Here is a 22,200-nt window from a genome sequence, read left to right as displayed (position 1 = left end):
AACAGCAAAAGACATGGCTAACGCTCCAGCTCTGATCCTATAGCAAAGCGGCAACCGTGATGCCCCCGCTGCGATCCCATAGCAAAGCGGCAACAGGATGTCTGTCTAGGGAATCCGCTGTCGTGGCCACAGTTGAGTCCAAGACACCTGAGTGATCACAGCAGCAACTGAAAGGGGACCGCCACGTGAAGGGAGTCGGCGCCTCACAGGCTCAGGAGGAAACCTCCTCACTCTTACATCTCACTTCCGAGTCAGGGGCCCCGCGGGCCCCCAGGGCGACCTGAGCTGGTAGGCAGGCTGCGGCAGGCAGCGCAGGGACCAGGCGGTTATGCGCGAATCTCCACCAGGTGGCAGGACTCCCAACAAACTCTCCTTTCTGCCTGCCTGTATTTTCTGGTTGGTTTACGGTGAATGTATATTGCTTACTATTTTCTTTAGTGTCCAAGTCACGAGATCCAAATAGAGGAGAAATATGCGCCAGTAGGGGTCTCTCTATGTCCCAGTGTGACTGTCACAAAGAAGTTGAAGGCAAAGGTGGGTGCTGTGCGCCTGGCGGAGGAGGCCTCTCAGGCCAGGTCTCTGCAGCCCTGTGCTGGGCAGCAAGATTGTCTGTGAGGTCACAGAGAGCGTGTGCGTCCTCACTTGACTCTATACGTAAGACTGCCAAGGTCCCTCTTCGGTTTTAGAAATACCATTCAGGCTGGGTGCGGTGGCTCATGCCTATAATTCCAGCACTTTGAGAGACCGAGGTGGGAGATCACAAGGTCAGGAGTTCAAGACCAGCCTGGCCAACATGGAAAAACCCCATCTCTACTAAATAAAAAAAAAATTAGCCAGGTGTGGTGGCCCACGCCTGTAATTCCAGCTACTCAGGAAACCAAGGCATGAGAATCACTTGAACCCGGGAGGCAGAGGTTGCAGTAAGCTGAGAATACATCATTGTACTCCAGCCTGGGCGACAGAGCAAGACTCCATCTTGGGGGGAAAAATACCATTCAATGTAGCTGCCTCTGCCTCTGACTGGGTCACATCAGCCTACACTTCCCAAGGGTTCTGAGTTGCTGGATTTATTTTAGTTTTTATTTTATGTATTTCATTTTATATTTTATTTAGAGACAAGAGTATTGCTCTGTCACTCAGGCTGGAGTGCAGTGGCATGATTATAGCTTGCTGCAGCCTCAAATTCCTGGGCTCAAGCCATCCTCCAGCCTTGGCCTCTTGAAGTGTTGGGATCACAGGCATGAGGCAAGTGGCAGGCAGACTCTGGGCTTAAGTCAGAAGCACTTGTTGTGTGAATCACATAACATAAAACAATCGTTTGATCAGGTGGCCAGGCAAGGAAAAGCCCCAGAAACAGGAAAAGGGGAGCGAGCGAGAGTGAATCAGCGAAGCCATCACCTAATGAAAGAACCAGATGCCCCAAGCATGGAACCCCAGCCACAGGTCCCACCCCTGGCGCCACTCAGGGCAATCTTCTTGCTACCTGGTCCACAGCAGTTACTGGGGCTGGGCAGGGTGAAGTATATGTCACCAGAGCCTGATGCGGCTTCTTCTCACAGACAACAGTGCTGAGCTCAGGGCGAGGGCGCTCAGGGCTCCAGAAAACCTCAACCAAGGGAGGAGCAGCAAGACCAAAGAAGTCCCATCAGGCAGGAAGCAACACTCACCGCAGGAGCCACCAGTGCTTCTGTGGACACCACACCACCAGCACTGCAGCAGAACAAGACACTGCATGCCCAAGGTCACTGTGCAAGCCCACCACCCTGCACACTCATGGCCACTGCGCACACCTGCAGATGCAGTGCAGCACGTCCACCACTATGCCACCCACAGCCACTGTGCACACCTGCACAGTGTACACCCACCACAGTGGGCACTGCACACCCACCACTGTGCACACCACTGCCACTGCACATACCCACACTGTGCAGCATGCCTACTATGCACACCCACCATGCACACCCACAGACACCATGCACGCCCACCACTATGCATGCCCACAGACACTATGCACACCCACAGACACCATGCACGCCCACTACGCACACCCACAGACACCATGCATGCCCACCACTATGCACACCCACAGACACCATGCATGCCCACTATGCACACCCACAGACACCATGCATGCCCACCACTATGCATGCCCACAGACACTATGCATGCCCACCACTATGCACACCCAGACACCATGCACGCCCACTATGCACACCCAGACACTATTCAAGCCCACCACAATGCACACCCAGACACCATGCATGCCCACTATGCACACCCACAGACACCATGCATGCCCACCACTATGCACACCCACAGACACCATGCACGCCCACTATGCACATCCAGACACCATGCACGCCCACCACTATGCACACCCACAGACACCATGTATGCCCACTATGCACACCCAGACACTATGCACGCCCACCACAATGCACACCCACAGACACCATGCATGCCTACCACTATGCACACCCACCACTATACATACCCACAGACACCATGTACACCCACCACTATGCATGCCCACAGCCACTCTGCACACCCATGGCCAATGTGCACATCTACTGTGCACACCTACCACAGTGTACACCCAGACTACACACCCACCATGGTGCACACCTACTGCCACTGCACACACCCACACTGTGCAGCACACCCACTACCATGCCCACCCACAGACACTATGCACACCCACCGTGCACACCCACCAGTGTGCACACCCATGGCCACTGTGCACACCTACTACAGTGCACACCCACTGTGCAGCACACCCAAAGACACCATGCACACCCAAAGCCACTGTGCACACCAATGGTCACTGTTCACACCCACTGTACATGCCTACCACAGTTCACACCTGCAGACACTGCATGCCCAGCACCATGCACACCCACTACCGTGCACACCAATGGCTACTGTGCACACTGTGCAGCACACCCACAGCCATAATGCACACCATGGTCACTGTGCACAGACACTGCACACCCACTGTGCACACCTACTACAGTGCACACCACCCACAGACTGTGCACGCCTAGTACCATGCACACCCACTACCATGCACACCCATGGCCACTGTGCACACCCACTGTGCAGCACACCCACAGCCAGTGTGCACACCATGGCCACTGCGCACACCCACTGTGCAGCACACCCACAGAAACCATACACACCCACAGCCACTGTGCACACCATGGTCACTGTGCACACCCACTGTGCACATCTACCACAGTGCACACCCACAACCACTGTGCACGCCCAGCACCATGCACACCCACAGCCAATATGCACACACACCAACACTGTGCACACTTATGACCACTGTCCACATCAGCTATCATGCACACAATTGTGTGCACCCATGTGGGCAGAACGCCTGGCCCTCATTTGTCTCCAGTTTCACACAGAAAGCAGCTGTTAACCTCTCTCATCAGCCACACGCCTCCAATACAACTGCTCATGCTCAGCTCAGGGGCGTGCAGGCGACGTCACCATTGGAGCTGCCTGACCACGCTAGAGGTGGCACACACATCAGCGTCCCTTGAGAGGGCCGCCTCACGGGCAGCTGCAACACGGAGCATACTGGCCTTGCACTGTGAATAGCAGATTTTCCCATTAAAGTATGTAATGATGAAACTGCAAGAATTTTTTAAACAAAATCTCAGGTGTATTCTTATATCACATAAATTTGCCCAAAGGTGGTGACATTAAGCTCTGACCAAACCTTGTTTTTTTTTTTAACAAATGTAACAAATGCGCATTTGGCCAAAACATATATTAGGTGCCGCTTTACACTGGTAACTTCAGGCTCACATATCCCAGAATCAAGAGCTCCAGCTTGGGACAGTGGCTCCCTCTGTGGAGGGAGGGAGGCACATGGGGCCCCAGCTGGGTCTAAGCACAAGGCCACTGCAGTCCACAGGAAACGCAGCAGGTGTTACCTCTAGGCGCAGGACCCCAGCATTTGTCCTGCGGCCCTGCTTTTGCATGTGTCTGCAGCATTTCGGCCGAGCCCACGGCTCTGTCTAGATGCTGAGCAATCCCCCCGGACACGCAGTGTCTTCATCTCCCATCAGCAATTCGACGCCCCTTCCATCCATGCAGAATGAGGCTCAGAGCCCAGCCTGGGGACGCGTTTAAGATCTCAGCGACAGGAACACTGCCTAGGGGCCCTGCCAACCGCGCCCACTCCCAGGTAAGTGCCCAGAGCAACAGTAAAGCCCATGGCGCTGCAGCAGTCTTGCCTGTCACCTGCTGTGGCTTACCTCACTGCTGCTATCACCTGACCATTGTCATTAAGTATTTAAAATATATGGGGCCGGGCTCGGTTGCTCATGCCTGTAATCCTAGCCCTTTGGCAGGCCAAGGCAGGCGGATCACCTTGAGATCAGGAGTTCTAGACCAGCCTGGCCAACATAGTGAAACCCTGTCTCTACAAAAATATAAAAATTAGCTGGGCATGGTGGCAGGTACCTATAATCCCAGCTACTCGGCAGGCGACAGGAGAATCACTGAACCCAGGAGGCAGAGGTTGCAGTGTGCTGAGATCACACCACTGAACTCCATCCAGCCTGGGTGACAGAGCCAGACCCTGTCCCTACGTAAAGAAATAAAATGTGTGCCGGTGCCGGGCTTCCTCTTACCTACAGTCAGGGCCTCGAACAGCCGGTGAATGGTGCTGGTGTCCCTCACGATCCCTGACTCCTGGACCCGCTTCACGAAGTCCCCCAGCTGCATGTGCTTCTTGGGCAGCTCGAAGTTCTTCACGTGGTCGTCCGGCTTCGAGGCCTCGTGCGGCTTGTCCAGGATCTCGCTGATGAGCCTCATCAGCTCTGGCGCCCGCTCAGCCTGCGCCCGCTCAGGAGCAGACATGGACTCCACTGTCCTCTTCACCAGATCAGCGGGAAAGATCCCTATGTCTGTTTTATACAGATTCTGGAAGTCCAAGAGGGCGCTCAGCAGCTGTCCCTGCATCAGGTGAACGAGCCCTCGGAGGTAGAAATAGCGGGCCAGGAGCAGAGAGTTGTCAGGAGCCAGGAAGCCCATGGCCTTGGTCAGCAGGGCAGCGAGGTCGGTGTAGTATGCCTGCACGCACTGGCCCACCAGCGGGAAGTGGATTTCTGGAATCTTGAACATGTATGTGGACTTGGGTGGCACATTCAGAACTAAAACATTAAGGGGAAAGGAGACCATTAGCACAGACCTTAAAAATGAACAGCTGTACCTGTCACGCCATCTTGTCAAGGCGAGGCTTCCCTGGATGGAGAATAAAATGAGAACAAGTGTGTTCTCTCCAGAACGCTCCACACACCCGCCCCCCAGAAGGCATGGAGAACCCTCATTTGCTTCCATGGTACCCCACAGAAAGCAGCAGCTAGCATTCACTGAACAATTTCATTTGCTACAACTAGTAACACGATTGCAGTACCGGGTGCTGAAGCTTCACGTGAGGATCAAGCTCACAGCCTAGGCCAGGATGCACTTGCTAGGCAGCACTCAGCCCTCTAGAACAATAGTTTTGCTTACCATAAAGACAACTCAGGAGCGGGGCACTGTCATTACGGTCCCCGTTCTACCATGTGGAAACTGAGGCTGCCATGTCCTGGGTTACTTATCCCAGGTGCACACCAACTAAGTGCCTGAGCCAACCGTAACCCAGGTGTGTGTCTCACACTAGCTCCTTCTATAGCTGTTACCTAAGGGCCGACTGGGTGCTGGGTTTCCTCTTCTTACAGGAGCTCCAGTGGGCCAAGAGAGCAGGAGGGGGCCACAGGGGCTCCAGGGCAAGGTTGCAAGGACAAGGAAAGCGGAGCACACTCTCAGGGCAAGTGGGCACAGGGCATCTGCAGGGGCAGACTGACAGGTGTTCAGAAGAGAAACCACAGGACCAGGGAGGTGAAGTCGCCTGCCCAGAGTCACACAGCCACGGGCAGAAGGCCTGGACCTCAAAGCAGCTGCCAGTGCTCAGATGATAAAGGCAATGTGGCCTGTCACTCACACACTCTGCCTCTGCTAGACCATAGCCCTGGGGGTCATCAAGGTTTCACACATGCAGCTCCTGGGGTCGCAGCACAGTGATCAGGAGGAACTATGCAGCAGTTGCTGCCTGGGCCTGAGACAGCAGCAGCAGGTGCCTGGGGGTCAAGGCCTCCCGACAGTTTCTCCCATCCATGAGGGACGGGTGCACCTCCCCCAGAAGGCTCAAGGCTGGCTCGGCCTCTCCATGTGCCTCCATCTGTGGAAATATCCCCACAGTCACAGCCCCCTCTCCACCCCTGGCCCTGCTCACTTTAACCCTGGTCCCGGAATGCCAGCTCCATGAGGGCAAGGCACTCAGCTCCTTCATGCTCTGGCTCTAGAAAGTGCCTGGCACTCTCTGCATCCCATCACATGTGTGTATAATACATCACGTAACCCACACGTGCAGACATGCACAGCCTAGGCCTGTGAAGGGTGCCAAACTGTGCAGAGCCGTTATCTTTAGCAGTAACACTGGGTGGCAGAAAATACAGACAAGAAATCATTTTCTAGAATGCATGCAGTTGACAAAATGAATATTCTAAACATTTCAAATAACTAGACAGCTGAAGCAAGCCCCTCCCTGCCCTGAAACAAGCTCCAGTTTTGCTTAATGACTTGCAATGCAGGAATGGAGGGACAGCACCACAGGGAAGGGGGCAGCCCTCACCTGCGCCACTGCCCCTGCAGCCCACGGTGTCTGTCAGCCGGAGGGAGGAGTTCCTGGGTGCCAGCTCAGGCGTGGCGATGTCCTGCAGGTCGGGCATGCTGACCACCATGCGCCTGTGGGGGACGTGCAGGGGTGAGGACTTCCGAGAGGCGATTTTCTCCACAGTCGGTCTCCTTGGACTTATAAGCATTCCATTTATTCTGGGGTAGGAAAAGCAACGTTTTACTTTACAGACACAATCATGATTAAAGAATAAGCCTAAACAAAGCACTTTTCCCAGTGTAACGGAGAGCAGGTGATGCCCTCGCACACCAGTGGAAACAGAGTGTAAGAATGCGTTGCCCAAATCTCACCATGTGCAGCCTCAGAGGGACCCAGATGCATGCCCAGAAGAAACCAGTGTAAGCCAACAGAGCCCTGTCTGCAGTGGACATGTGTTGAGGTGGCTCAGGAAAAGCAGCAGGGAAGAGATGGAAAACGAAGCAGGCTTTGAGGATGGGGGGCAGAGAGAGGAGATGGGAGAGAGCAGCACCGAGGAAGACGCAGGGCCACAAACCCCGGGGAGCACGCTAACATGCGGCACGCTTCAAGCATTCCCTCAAGAAGGAGAAACGGGCGCGGTGGCTCACACCTGGAATCCCAGCACTCAGGGAGGCCGAGGCGGATGGATCACCTGAGGTCAGGAGTTCGAGACCAGCCTGGCTGACATGGTAAAACCCCATCTCTACAAAAATACAAAAACTAGCCAGGCATGATGGCAGGTGCCTGTAATCCCAGCCACTCAGGGAGCTGAGGCAGGAGAATCGCTTGAACATGGGAGGCAGAGGTTGTAGTGAGCCGAGATCACACCACCACACTCCAGCCTGGGCAACAAGAGCAAGACTCCATCTCAAAAAAAAAAAAGTACAAACGTAGAGAGGAGAGCTTCCTAGCTGCCGCCCAGTTCATCGTGAGTTTCTAAGCACAAGGCATTTCCTGCTTTCTCGTTTACTCATTTGAATAAAACTGAGGTCCTTGAGCACCGTGATTCCCAAAGAGTTGTGGGTCCGAAACACGACGCGGAAGCACCTGTCCTCCTCCGACTGGGTATCAAGGTCCATCTGGGCGAAGGCGTCCATCCTCCGACTGAGCCGGGCTTTAAGGAAAGAATGGAACATGTAGGTGTCTAAGACCTGGAAAAGACAGAAGGGCCAGTCACTGGGCTGTCCCGATGCCCCAGGCCCCTGCTCCAAAGCCCCTGAGCCTCCTGGCACGGAACTGGGCCCCACTACTCACACACCCAGTGGGCGCTGGCTGAGTGAATGAACTCAAGGGCTTTCTGCTGTTCCTCATGCACACAGAAGAAATGGCTGTCATACATTCAAACACTGGATCCCACATACCACCGTGAACAAAAGCATGTTTCATCAGAGCTAAACGAGGTGGACACACGCTTCTGGCCGTAAGGCAGTACGCAAGACTCAGACAGACCCTCCTGACATAAGCTATGAGGAAACTCCATCATAAGGAGGAAACCACTGTTTTTCAGATGCTGGACAAGAGGCAGGCTCGTGGCTGGCGCAGCTCCAGCACCAAGGGCATGGAGGGAGCTCCCGGAGGCTGAGGCCGCTGGAAGCCTCGGGCAGGGCTCTGGAGAGGAAGGGATGAATCCAGGAGCCCCCAGACCCTGCACCAGGCTCCCTAAGACTTTGCTGAATACCCCGATGCCCAGACATAGGGCGAAACTGCATAAAACCAGACAAAGAATAACTGGGAAGCTGTAAGCAAACCAACTCTGCAAGCTCACAAAGGGCAGAGGGCCAGTCACGTTCCCAACAGCCAGGACGGAGGGCCCTGCTGACCCCGGGCCATCCAGGAGCCACGAGGGGGCGCACATCACTTAGCAGATGGGCCAGGCTAGAAACCAGCCACAGAAAAAGGCTGCTCTTGGCACCCCCCAACCAAAGCTGTAAAAACAAACTCCAAAAGGACCAAGGGACTCTTCAGGCAGCTTCAATCACCTGCCCCGGCAACGCTCCCAGGGTGATTTTTTTTTTTGTAATAGAAACAGAAACAACCCAAATGCTCAGTAGCAGGTGGACAGAACAAAGCACACTTTGTCCCAACCACGGGACACTCCTACAAAAAAAGGAGCTGCCGCTGAAACACACGGTAGCCCAGCTCAGTCCAAAGCAGGAGGCTGAGGAGAGAGGCCGACAGAGCGCAGACCACGGGACCACACGACACGAGCCTCGGAGATGGGCAAACCGTCCACGGGGTTAGGGTAAGGTTGCCGGGACCCGGGGAGGGAGGGGGCTGACTGGGACGATGGTAGCATTCTATGTCCAGGTTGAGGAAGTGGTGATACAGATATGTACATGTTTCAAAATCCATCAAACCACACTCTTAAAATGGCCGTATTTCAGGTAAAGTATACTCCTTTTTTTTTTTTTTTTTTTTTTTTGAGAGAAATCTTGCTCTGTCACCCAGGCTGGAGTGTAGTGGCACCGTCTTGGCTCTATGCAACCTCTGCCCCCTGGGTTCAAGCAATTCTCCTGCCTCAGCCTCCTGAGTAACTGGGATTACAGAGGTGCACTACCACACCCAACTAATTTTTGTATATTTTTAGTAGGGACAGGATTTCATCACATTGACCAGGCCAGTCTCGACCTCCTGACCGCAGGTGATCCACCCACCCTGGCATCCCAAAGTGCTGGCCACCATGCCCGGCCATAAGCATATTATACTCTTAAAAAGCTGACTTTAAAAAGAGAGAGAGAGCCACATGATCAAAAGATGCTAAAACAAACTTTTTGGAAAACTGATACAATTGAGAAAGTTTATTGTGAAAAGTATTTAAATACAGAGCAGGATAACAGAGTGAACACACACAGTCACACCCAAATCCCACAGCTCTCACCTGCTTATAAAACTGATGGTCCCCTGGAGCCCTGGTTTTGAGAAATTCTTCACTATTGAAGACTCTGTGTTCATAATTTAAATGATTCTTCACATCCCTAACAAAGAGAAAGATAGTCTGAGTGCTACAACATTCTTAAATACACGAAGAACATACCACCTTTAGCAGCAGAAAAATGGTGACAAGAAATACAAACTTTGAAAAAGCCCTGTTCTTCAGAAAGATTACTGATTACCAAAATGATACGATATGGATGTACTTTGTGGTCACATATAAATTTCCCCCAACTAGAATAAAGCTCCAGGAGGCAGTGTTCCTGTTCTCACCTTCCTCCAGCCCGCTAGTTCCTTATGCAAATTAAGACACAAAAATAAGTTTCAGTTCCCACACATGAAACTGAGTTCCAGGTGGGGAGCCCAGACGGGCGGCCAGACTCTCCAAGTCCTTCCTAGCTAGGCCACCAGCCTCCCCCGACAAGTCACTTCACCTCTTTCTTTGTTTTCTAGACGTCATCTCAGTCTAGGCTGGAGTGTAGCGGTGTAGTCTCGGCTCACTGCAATCTCTGCCGCCCAGGTTCAAGCGATTCTCCTGCCTCAACCTCTTAGGTAGCTGGGACTACAGGTGCACACCACCACGCCCAGCTAATTTTTGTATTTTTAGTAGAGATGGGGTTTCACCACATTGGCCAGGCTGGTCTTGAACTCCTGACCTCAGGTGATCTGCCCGCCTCAGCCTCCCAAAGTGCTGGGATTACAGGTGTGAGCCACCACACCCCTGGCCCACTTCACCTCTTTGTACCTGATTTCCTCAGATCATGCTATAAACTCATCAAGATTTTAGCACATGATCTCCCAGATCTAAAGTAATATAGAAGTAGAATGAATAACCTTACAGGGCATATTTGGTACATAATGTGTTCAGTGTTTTCCTTGAGAGAATAAATTATTTCATCTAGGGGAAATAACATTTTATCATCTGCAATCATATTTTCTGCTTCTTTTTCTTAAAGAGCCAGGATCTTGCTATGTTGTCCAGGATGTTCTCAAACTTCTAACCTCAAGAAATCCTCCCACCTTAGCCTCTCAAGTGGCTGGGACTATCCTGCTTTTCTGTCAACTAATTGAGCTTGCAAAATATTAAGAAAAAAAACTTGTTCATACAATATTTCATCTTCAAAGAACAAAAGGAAAACAACATATTTAGGACCACACTAATTATGCCTCTTTGAGCAGAGATAATATCACCTGTCTGTAATACACCATCCCATTTTTTCCTAATATGTTATTTGCTTTATGCAAATAAATACATCAAAAGAACAGGCTGTTCAGGCCAGGTGCGGTGGCTCACGTCTATAATCCCAGCACTTTGGGAGGCCAAGGTGGGCAGATCACCTGAGGTCAGGAGTTGGAGACTAGCCTGGCAAACATGGCGAAACCCCATCTCTACTAAAAACACAAAAATTAGCCAGGCGTGGTGGTATGTGCCTGTAGTCTCAGCTACCTGGGATGGTGAGGCAGGAAAATTGCTTGAACCTGGGAGGCGGCAGTTGCAGTGAGCCGAGACTGCACCACTGCACTCCAGCTTGGGCAACAGAATGAGACTCTGTCTCAAGAAAAAAAAAGGCCATTCAAATCTCCATTTTTAAATAATCACACAGAGTACTATCAAGCCTGCAGGCTCTGTGCTAACCCCCTCCCAAAGTGGAAGGCCCCTCAAGAACAGACGAGGCTGGCATCGGGGGTGCCTCCTTTGCTGCTGGACTCAGGGGCAACCATCGAAAAGGAGAGGGAGAATGCTGCCAGAGAAAAGGAGAAAGGGTGGGAGAAAGAGAGGGCCCAAAGGCTTTTGCACCAAAAAGTACTTATCTATGAAGCTATCATTTTGCCATGTGCTCCTTATGACTGCATGTGTAGGCCTGAAACAGCAGCTCAGTACCTGTACCGTATCACACTGAAATAAACAACCTTGACTCGTCCACTTCCCCAAAAGCTCACGTGCTGGGGAAGGAAGAGCATGCAGGGCGTGTCTGATGCTACATTCACTGGCGTGAGGAGGAGGAGAACTTTCTTTTTTTTTTTTTTTGAGACGGAGTTTCGTTCTTGTTACCCAGGCTGGAGTGCAATGGCGCGATCTCGGCTCACCGCAACCTCCGCCTCCTGGGTTCAAGCAATTCGCCTGCCTCAGCCTCCCGAGTAGCTGGGATTACAGGCACACGCCACCATGCCCAGCTAATTTTTTTTTTTTTTTTTTTGGTATTTTTAGTAGAGACGGGGTTTCACCACGTTGACCAGAATGGTCTCGATCTGTTGACCTCGTGATCCACCCGCCTCGGCCTCCCAAAGTGCTGGGATTACAGGCGTGAACCACCGCGCCCGGCCTAGGAGGAGAACTTTCTAATGGGTGCATCTTGAGTCTGCATCCTCCTGTGGCTCTCCCACACCTGGTTTCATTATCTAGCTTGAGTCATGTCAAAATGGCCAGCGTGTCCCTCACTAGTCCCTGGATGCAGGCTTCTAGGGACAGAGCCCTCCGCAGACTGACCCAGAGCCCAGAACCAGTACAGGCCAGAGTGACTTTCCGCAGGTGTCTCAGATTTGCGTCTCCCTAGAGGGCTATCCCAAAACAGCCACCTGCAGGGGTCACCAGCAGAAGAGAGTGTTAGGAAGTCACAGGCAGGGTCAGAGTCAAAAGAGCGAACTCACCAGACACCTGCTGATTGTAGCAGTCACAAGAAAAGCTTTTGCAGGGATAGGGACTGCTCATGTTTGCCAGGCAGATGATGCCATGGCCTGCATGCTGGGGTGGGTTACGCGATCCCCATGGAATGGGCAGCTGGTGGGTTACCCTTTCCTGGACGCTGGAACGTCCTCTCACGTACCTGAAGACACTCACGAGCAGCTGCAGGGCGGTCTGCTGTATTTGGCAGTTGAGTTTCTGCTGCCAGGCCCGCCGGTGGGCTCGGCCCTCGTTCAGGTCTGTGCTGGAGCAGAGGTGGGAGGCGTGTAGCTCGTGGTGGAGCTGGAGGCTCTGCACCCTGGAAGGAAGCAGACCGAAGCAGGCTCAGCCCCAGTGCCGCCAGCCACAGCCGCTCACCAGCAGCACACAGCCCGCCAGGTAAATGAATACTTCACAGGCTCAAATACAGATCAGTAATTTGAGGGATAGGGTGGTCGCTAAAAGTACATCACTGGAAGAGTTGATTCACCGCCACACATGGACTCACACAGGCCTTGACTTGGACTACGCACAGTTCACCCAGGCCAGATCATCCCCGCCCTGGCACTGCAGTCAGGGCACTCCCCCTTCTAGGACACCGAAGGGCTTCAGGTGAGGCTGCCTCTTGACAGGTCACTCATGGTTGTCTAGAAGGGACAGTCACACTCCCCCATGGCTTCCCCTCTGCACTGCCCGGGCAGGATCAGACAGCCCGCTGTGCCCTGCAACAAATGCCCTAGGTGTCAGCACTCTTGGCCCAGCAAGAGATGGCCACTGACTCATCCAGAGGGCCTCGCTCAGGCACAGGAACTCCCAGATACCCGTCAACCCTGAGCCACCGTGAGACTGGACCCCTGGCCTTCCCAACACCACTCAAGGCTGCATGTCTAGAGGGATGGTGGAAATATACAAAATAAACAGAACCAACACGTATCCGGTCACACATATTTACTGAGCACCTACTGTATGCCATCCCCTGATGTGCGTGCTGGGGAGGCATGGAGGACACAGGCCAAGCCCCTGCCTGTCTGCATGACACTTCCATGTGAGTGGGAGGAAGCAGGAAAACAGACAACCCAAGAAAACAGGAGCTAACGGGACGTCAGACAGAGACATCAGGCAACACAGAGCGACAAGCTAGAGACACGACAGTCAGACTGAACGTGGGGAGAAGAGTTCTCCCAGGAGATGACCTGGAACCTGAGATGTGACAGGAAGAGGCAGGTGGGGGCTTGCTGGACCAGTGCAGCCCAGGTCGGCAAGGCCAGCAGGAGCCAGTCTTCATCTCTGTGATGAGAATGGTGCAGGGCCACAGGCCACTGCCACTGCCTGACCCTCCTGGAGGCAGGGACAGGAAAAGGGAAGAACGGAATTCTGGGTGGCATGGCCCGCCAGGGGATGGTAGCAGGCAGGTGGCGCCAGGGCCAGGACCAGCGTTCTCTCCAAACGTGCTAAGCAGCAGCTGCTGAGGGACCAGCCCAGCCCTGACTGACCAGACTCATGGGACTTGGGCAACTACCCCTGCTTAGAGGGGTCCTAAGAACCACGATGTTTATCGGCACCAAACTGGCCTTTCATCCAGAAGAACACGCAGAATGGCAGGGAAAGAAATTTTGATGACTTTCCTCATGTGAAAAGGGCTAAGATGCCGCCTGGAGTGCCAGCTTCTCTTCCTACATCTTCTGGTGCAGGGACAGTGGGGTCTGAAGGAGATGGCTGTCCCCTCCCTGGAACCCCATGCCTCCCTCACCAAAGCACAGCCCTGAGCTGGGGGCCCTGTCCCTGCTGTCCAGTGAGACAGCGACTTCCATCAGAGACGAAGATAGCAGTGCAGAGAGTGACCAAGAGCCCAGGGTGCTGGGAAAAGCTGCAGAAGGAAGGGGCTGCCCATGTGCAGAGAGATGCACAATGCACTCCAGACCCCTCAAGGAGACCCCTCCCACTACAGCCCACAGCCGGTACGGTGAGCTCAGGGGCCTCTTACAGACAGGTCGCCCAGGGCACACGGATTAGCTCGTTTATAAAACAGTCTCCAAAAATGAGACTGTGGGATACACGCCACCCTGCATCTCTATTCTGGGGGCTCCAGCCAAAGCAGGGTCCAGCCTCTGCACCGTGCATGTTTAATTCCCGAATTCTAACAAGAACATGAGGACACAGGTGGGAATCCCACCTTCCTGGGAATGCTCAGAGCTCCACCACAGTCTCACAAAGGTCAGTTCTATTACACAATACCGCACTGGAAAACTCAAGGAAGCAGCTGTGGCTTATAAGAAAATAACTAAGACGATTGGGAGAGCACGTGTCACCTTTGAAGTTCACACAGAGGACATTTCCCAACAGAAAGGCTGCTCAGCCCTCGGCTGGGAGGAGAGCCCCACGACTGCACGGCCCAAGCAAACACAAGCAGACCTTGCCTGTGCAAGCCCATCGAGTTCTGTAAGATGGAAGAACAATAATAAAAGCAGTTCTCTGGCCCGGCATGGTGGCTCACAGTTTAATCCAAGCACTTTGGGAGGCCGAGGCAGATGGATCACCTGAGGTCAGAGTTTGAGACCAGCCTGGCCAACATGGTGAAACCGCATCTCTACTAAAAATATAAAAATGAGCCAGGTGTGTTGGCAGGTGGCTGTAGTCCCAGCTACCCAAGAGGCTGAAGGAGGAGAATCACTTGAACCCGGGAGGCAGAGATTGTTGTGAGCTGAGATCATGCCACTGCACTCCAGCCTGGGTAACAAAGCGAGACTCCGTCTCTCAAAAAAACAAACAAGGTAGTTCTCTCAAACATTTTCCAGAAAGCTTCTAGGTAGAAGGAATAATCCACACCAAGGTAAGAGTCAGAAATTGGAAAAGCCAGGTGAAAAACCAGGCCAGAAACCGCCCTCCTCCTTCCCACTCCCCCAGCTCTCAGCTCCCTCCTCATTTGACCTGCCAACACAAAGACAAAAGAAGGTGAAGAGAGGAAAGGTGAGTGCTGACCAGAGTCCAGGCTGCTTCGCAGGCTTCACCCGAAGCTCAGCTCCTACAGCCCAGCTGTTTACAAAAAGCCCAAGCGCTCCCCTCCCACCAGCATCAGCTCCACAAATCGCACTACAGCCTGACTGCAGCTGGATCCCACAAGCTGCTCTCTCCTGCTGTCAGTTTATAAAACGCTGAAGGGAAAAATGAGCTCTGCAGAGAACCCCAAGGGAGCCCTGGCCCCGGAGATGAGTCACTGCTTGGGTGACACCCAAGAGGCCCCAACACCTCTGTTTTGACATATTTAGCAATTACACCTCTTCTCACCCTCCCCTGACCAAAGTCCCTGTTAAGTCTCTTCACCACGACGAGACCTCAGGGCCCCCAAAGCCTGAAATATTTATCATTTGACCCTTTTTGAAAGAAGTTTGCTGATGCCTGATCTAAGCCAATGATGTTAAGTAACAGAGATTAAAGAAAACATAAAACTATAAGATGGTATGTAAAAATTAAGTGCCAGACCAGGCACGGTGACTCATGCCTGTAATCCCAGCACCCTGGGAGGCTGAGGCGGGCAGATCACGAGGTCAGGAGTTCAAGACCAGCCTGGCCAACACGTAGTGAAACCCCATCTCCACTAAAAATACAAAAAATTAGCTGGGCATGGTCGTGGGCGCCTGTAACCCCAGCTACTCAGGAGGCTGAGGCAGGAGAATCGCTTGAACCCAGGAGGCAGAGTTTGCAGTGAGCCAAGATTGCGCCATTGCACTCCAGCCTGGGTGACAGAGCAAGACTCCACCCCCCCAAAAAAAAAAAAAACAAGTACCAATATAGTGCCGGGAAGAGAAAGTGAAAGAAATGGAAACTTCCAGCTCAGGAAGAATGGGCCACACCCATCAGAACCCAACAGACTGACAAAGTCACAGGACAGGGGCCATGGTTGTCCTGCCATTAGTACACAAGCCTTGCCCAATTCGAGATATACAACAGGTATGCAATACACATCTAGTGAATGAATGAATGAATGAATGGATGGATAGGGAACTTCAAGGATCACAGGCACAGGATCCTGGGGCACAGGACAGAGGCTGGGTAGGTTTCCTGGGGGATGTGACTGTCTCTTGACTCGAACTAACATTTAGACAATATTGGAATAAAGACAAATCACTTTTATTTAAAAGCATTCACGGTTGGGCGCAGTGACTCATGCCTGTAATCTCAGCACTTTGGGAGGCCAAACTGGACGGGTCACTTGAGGCCAGGGGTTCAAGACCAGCCTGGCCAACATGGCAAAAACTGAAAACACAAAAATTAGCCAGTCATGGTGGCAGGTGCCTGTAATCCCAGCTACTTGAGAGGCTGAGGCAGGAGAATCGCTTGAACCCAGGAGGCAGAGGTTGCAGTGAACCGAGATTGCCCCACTGCACTCCAGCCTGGGCGACAAGAATGAGACTCCAACTCAAAAACAAATTCACAAATAATTTCCAAATTATAATACATAAAATACCCATCAATTATATAAAATTGGAAAAGATACTCAAAGTGGCAAACACAAAATCTGAACAAAGACTGTCTGAAATTCATACTATTAATATTTCCTGTTACCTCTGAATGAACGTCTGGGCTGCCAGGAGGGGGACGTCAGGAATGTCCACACTATCATTCAAAGACTTAGAGTAGGTGATGTTCCCGTGATCAATATTTATCAGAACTAAACCGTCAGCTTCCTAGAAAACAAGGAGTGATCTGTAAAGATTGATGGAAGAATCTCAGAGTTTGCACACCTCTTTGAAAATACACAAACGTATTTTGCATCCACTAAGACAGTGACATCATTAATTAAATGACCCTCTTTAAAATGCACACAGAGGCCGGGTGCATGACTCACACCTGTAATCCTAGCACTTTAGGAGGCCGAGGCAGGGAGACTGCTTGAGCCCAGAAGTTTGAGACCAGCCTGTGCAACACAGTAAGGCTGTCTCTACAAAAAAATTTAAATTAGCCAAGTGCAGTAGCACATGCCTGTGGTCCCAGCTACTCGGGAGGCTGAGGCAGGAGGATCCCTTGAGCCCAGGAGGTCGAGGCCACAGTGAGCTGAGATCACACCACTGCACTGAAGCCTGGGCAGCAGAGTAAGACCCTCTCTCTCAAAAAAAAAAAAGTATATATCATGAGTTATGTTAATGGGCTAAATTTGATTAAATATGCCTTTCTCTTATTTTTCTTAATTGTGATAAAATGAACATAAACTGTATCAATGTAACCATTGCTAAGCGTGCAGCTTGACAGTGTAAGTGCATTTGAGTGGCTGTGCAAGCTTCTCCCCCTCCATCCCCAGAACGTTTTCATCGTCCCAAACTGAAACCGTCCCCATCCAGCACAGCTCCCAGCCTCCCCTCCATATGCCCACCGTTTTGCCTCCTGTCTCCATGAATTTGACTCCTCTAGGGCCTTCAAACGAGTGGATTCACGAACAGCATTTGTTCTTTTGGGACTGGCCTATTTCACTCAGCGCTGATGTCGGTGAGGCTCAGCCATCTGCAGCACCTGTCAGATGGCCCTGGCTTCTTCAGCCTTAATAGTCCGTTATTTGGAAAGACCACATTTTGCTTACCCATATCTCTTTCTCTTTCAGTCAAAATTCCAGTACAGGCTGGGTGAGGTGGCTCACGCCTGTAATCCCAGCACTTTGAGAGGCCAAGGCAGGTGGATCACCTGAGGCCAGGAGTTCAAGACCAGCCTGGCCAACATGGCAAAACCTCATCTCTACTAAAAATACAAAAATTAGCCAGGCATGGTGGCATGTGCCTATATTCCCAGCTACTCAGGAGGCTGAGGCAGGAGAATTGCTTTAATCCAGGAGGAGGGGGTTGCAGTGAGCTGAGACTGCACCACTGCACTCCAACCTGGACATCAAGAGTGAAACTCTATCTCAAAAAAATAAAAAGATTCCAATATATGTTGCTGTGAAGGTTTCTCCTACCCTGGTACAAACACTGCATGTACTGCTTCTTAGAGTCCTGGAGACAGCATTCCAGAACTCCAGTGAGGGCACCACCAACCTCCAATGCCCAGGGTGTACGCTCAGCTCCCCAGCCAGCCCCGCCCCTCCACATACCAGGGCATGGGCAGGGCCTGGGCTAAGAGACCACGCAGCCCTGGGATATTTGAAATATGCACATGGATGACGTGGAGAGTCCCCTGTGACAGAGTATACAAACACTGAGTAATGCGCTCGGGCCCCACACTCCAGCAGCCCCGGAATGTGATGCCAGTTTCCCAGCCAAGGTCCCAACTCCCAGCTCTCATTCTGGGCCCCGCCCTCTAGAGTGCAGTTCAGGTGGCTGCATGAAATATGTGCAAACACATTCTTGGCCTCAAAACCTTACACAAATGCACAAAACGCTAAAGCAGTGAGGCACATAGCTGGCCCCATGCAGGTGTTAACACCCAGCGTCTCTGGGAGATGCAGGAGGGTTTCGTGGAGGCGCATAGGGTCACTGCCAGCCACAAAAAACAAAATGCCCAACCAACCCAGAAGAGCAGCTGCTTCTCCTGAAATCCTCCACAATATCTCCCTGTTGGCTGGATCCGCTAGGTTAACATGTGAAAACGGTTTTCCTCCTAAGACAGCCTGAAACGTGATTCTTTTCCCCTAATGACTAAGAAAAGAAACAACTTTGAGCTTCAGAACACAGCTTAGTTTCTCCTCGTCTGCGAGGCAGGCTGGTGACGCGTTTCCGCTCCTTCCATGGAGGTCTGTGTGGCCTTTTCCTGAAGTGTGTTTCCCCACTGACTCACTCGCCTGGGCAGGAACACACAGCACTGTTCTACCCCGCAGCGGGAACCCTGGCCAGGCCCGCCGACAGCCCTTCCCAGCACTTGTGGGGGAAGCATCTGGAGCCTAGGATTTGCTTTCAAATGCCCTGGGAAAAGTAGTGCTGCAGCTGACTACAAAGCTGGCAACAGGCTGAGGACTGTGAGGGCGCAGGTCAAACGCTGTATTCTTCTCTTTTTATCACATTTAGAAATTTTCAAAACGGGGAGGGGCACAGTGGCTCACGATTGTAAGCCCAGCACTTTGGGAGGCCGAGGTGGGTGGATCACTTGAGACCAGGAGTTCAAGAGCAGCCAGGGCAACATGGTGAATCCCCATCTCTACTAAAAATACAAAAATTAGCCAGGTGTGGTGGCGTGCACCTGTAATCCCAGCTACTGGGGAGGCTGCGACAGGAGAACTGCTTGAGCCTGGGAGGCAGAGGTTGCAGTGAGCTGAGATCACACCATTGCACTCCAGTGTAGGGAACAGAGAGAGAGTCTATCTCAAAAAAAATGAAAGATATTTTTCAAAATGGAAAGTTGAATGTACACATACCCTGTACAAAGCACCACTAAGCACAGGAAAAGATGCTCATATCGTCACCGGTGAAATGCGTGTGAATCCGCAGCGAGACACCGGCTCCTCCTCACCGGGAGGGCTGCAATTAAAAGGAGAGCAACCAGCGCTGGCGAGGACGTGAGCAGAAGCTGGACCCTCGTACTGCTGGCGGGAGTGGAAAACGGCGTGGCCGCTTCGCGAAAACAGCCTCGCAGTTCCTCAAAGGGTTAAACAAAGAGCTGCCTTACAACCCAGCAATCCCACTCCTAGGAACACACCGGAAGAAAGCGGAAGCACACATCCACACAAAAACCTGCACACAAGTGTCCACAGCAGCATTCATCACAGCAGCCAAAAGTGCAAACAACCCACACAGCGTCACGGAACACTGTGACGAGGATTTTATCACGACAACCTCACTGCGCGTGGATGAACAAAATTCGGTCTACAGTGAAACCCTAGTCAATGATAAAAATTAAGTGCTGAGAGACGCTCCAGCGTGGAGGAGTCTCACAACCATGATGTGAGAAGGACCACGCATGGAGTGACTTCCCATGAAAGGTCCAGAACCACAAACCCAGAGACAAGGCGCATGGGCGCGGCTGCCAGTGCTGGGGGTTGACTGCTGATGTGTACAGGGTATTTTTATGGGGTGACGAAAATTTCCTTCTAAAATCAGACAGCAGATGGTTACGCAACTCTATAAACATCCTAAAAGCCACCAAATCATGCATTTTAATTGGGTAAACTTTGAGGTATGTAAATTGTATCTCAATAAAACTATTTTTAAAAACCAAACCCAGTCCGCCTGCTGGCATCTTGACAAGACTTAGCACAATTCCATCCACTCACCGACAGAGAACACACCATGTCAGGCCCGCAGAGGAGTTGCAACAGCACCACCCACGAGAACCCACTTCAGGCCAGCGCCGGCGACCGCCTCACTCGGTCCTCACCGGGACAATGAGGTGACCACACTCACTGTCTTGTCTCCACTGGGATACTAAGGGACAATGACACAGCAAGCGAACAGCCACTTCTCACGGTACCCGTGACCTTGCTGTGGCGCGCAGATGCCGCCTTCACCACGGCACTTTCAGACATCATCCCATGTGTCCCCGTGACGGACTCACAGGAATTTAGCATTCCAAACCAAAGGTTCTCGACCTAACCTTGCTGACTTCTTCGAAGTGGTCAAGATGGCAGCCCATGAGGAAGGACGTGGGAGCCATGACGAAATCCAGCATCTGGTCCGACAGGATGGGCACGAAGGGGTGCTGCCACTGCAGGGGGTGCAGGTAGGCCATGAAGCACTCGGCGACCAGCGTCAGCAGAGCCCAGTCCGAGGAGAAGAATACGATCCGCTGTTCCATCAGGATGCACGTCAGGATCTGAGGGGAGAACCCACGACACTGAGTGCACACTTTTAAAAAACATAAAAGACAGACAGGGTCTCACTGTGTTGCCCAGGCTGGAGTGCAGAGGTATGATCACAGCTCACTGCAGCCGTGGACTCCTGGGCTCAATCCTCCCACCTTGGTCTCCCAAGTATCTGGGACTACAGGAACATGCCTCCACATCCAGCGAGCTTTTAAAAAAGTTTTTGTAGAGACAGGGTCTCCCTATGTCGCTCAGGCTGGTCTCAAACTCCTGGCCTCAAGAAATTCTTCCACTTCAGCCTCCCAAAGTGCTGGGATTAGAGGCATGAGCCACCGCGTCCAGCCCGCGTACACACTTCCGATTCAGTGCAGTACAAGAGAAAATGCTCATAAACACCACCCAACACAACCAGACTGACTGCAGGCTCTTCCCTGGTCTCTTAGCTCTATCTGCCAAACAAAAGCCACCTGAGATCCCACAAAGACTGCCATTTGCAAATACCAGGCACTGTAGGGAACACTGGCTTTAAAAAATAATAATAAACGTTTCGAGTATACCGGTGGGTACACTGTGGAAGAAACTCGCACTTTCATCATCCCTGATCATCACTCCGAGGCCCCACTAAGCTCGTGAGCATAAGACGTGCTCGTGGGGGCGGGGGTGCGCACCTGCAGCACCTTCTCCGGCCGGAAGCACAGCAAGGGCAGGTGAAGGTCCAGGTCCAGGACAGGGCTTTCGGGGTCCGCTCGGGCGGGAAACACAATCTGGAGCGGCTTCATGTTGAACACCTGCGACAGCCAGTTCCCAGCATTAGTTCAGAGAGCTGCTCCGGGCAGAGGCTGAAATGCACTCAAGTCACTATTTCCACACTGAAGACATCAGGGCTAGAAAACATTTCTGAAGACACAGGCTGCCACGTTAAATTATGCAGAATAACTAAACAGTTTAGAGATACACAGAACTGCAGATAAAGGCTCAAACATAAATTAAGTACTTAATGTCTTAAAGACAAAATTCCTTAAACTCTAATCAGCAAACTATTCATTGTCTAGACAGAGATAAACTACAGACCAGATATTTGTACCAATTAACACCAATTCTAAACCAAGCATGTTCAAATTATTCTTAGGTATTATATATTCTTAGTTACTGTATGCTACAAACTCTCTTAATACT

General features: G+C 52.0%; 1 protein-coding gene across 5 annotated transcripts in view; it reads right to left on the bottom strand.

The window, feature by feature from the left end:
* Window positions 1–22,200, bottom strand: part of DENND3 (DENN domain containing 3) — a 71,173-nt gene that overhangs the window by 26,596 nt on the left and 22,377 nt on the right. For all 5 annotated transcript variants that reach the window (XM_039464531.2, XM_074387215.1, XM_074387216.1 and 2 more), the window contains 8 exons: window positions 21,693–21,812; window positions 20,817–21,035; window positions 16,872–16,993; window positions 12,472–12,627; window positions 9,594–9,690; window positions 7,763–7,866; window positions 6,695–6,894; window positions 4,650–5,171 (listed from right to left, as the gene is read on the bottom strand). In XM_039464531.2, coding sequence (XP_039320465.1) covers window positions 4,650–5,171; window positions 6,695–6,894; window positions 7,763–7,866; window positions 9,594–9,690; window positions 12,472–12,627; window positions 16,872–16,993; window positions 20,817–21,035; window positions 21,693–21,812 — 1,540 coding nt within the window. The remainder of the gene's footprint in view (window positions 1–4,649; window positions 5,172–6,694; window positions 6,895–7,762; window positions 7,867–9,593; window positions 9,691–12,471; window positions 12,628–16,871; window positions 16,994–20,816; window positions 21,036–21,692; window positions 21,813–22,200) is intronic.

This window comes from Saimiri boliviensis, chromosome 15 (genome assembly GCF_048565385.1).
Source record: "Saimiri boliviensis isolate mSaiBol1 chromosome 15, mSaiBol1.pri, whole genome shotgun sequence".
Classification (NCBI taxonomy): domain Eukaryota; kingdom Metazoa; phylum Chordata; class Mammalia; order Primates; family Cebidae; genus Saimiri; species Saimiri boliviensis.
Note: the sequence above shows the minus strand (reverse complement) of the source record. Positions and strands in the feature narration are given on the sequence as shown.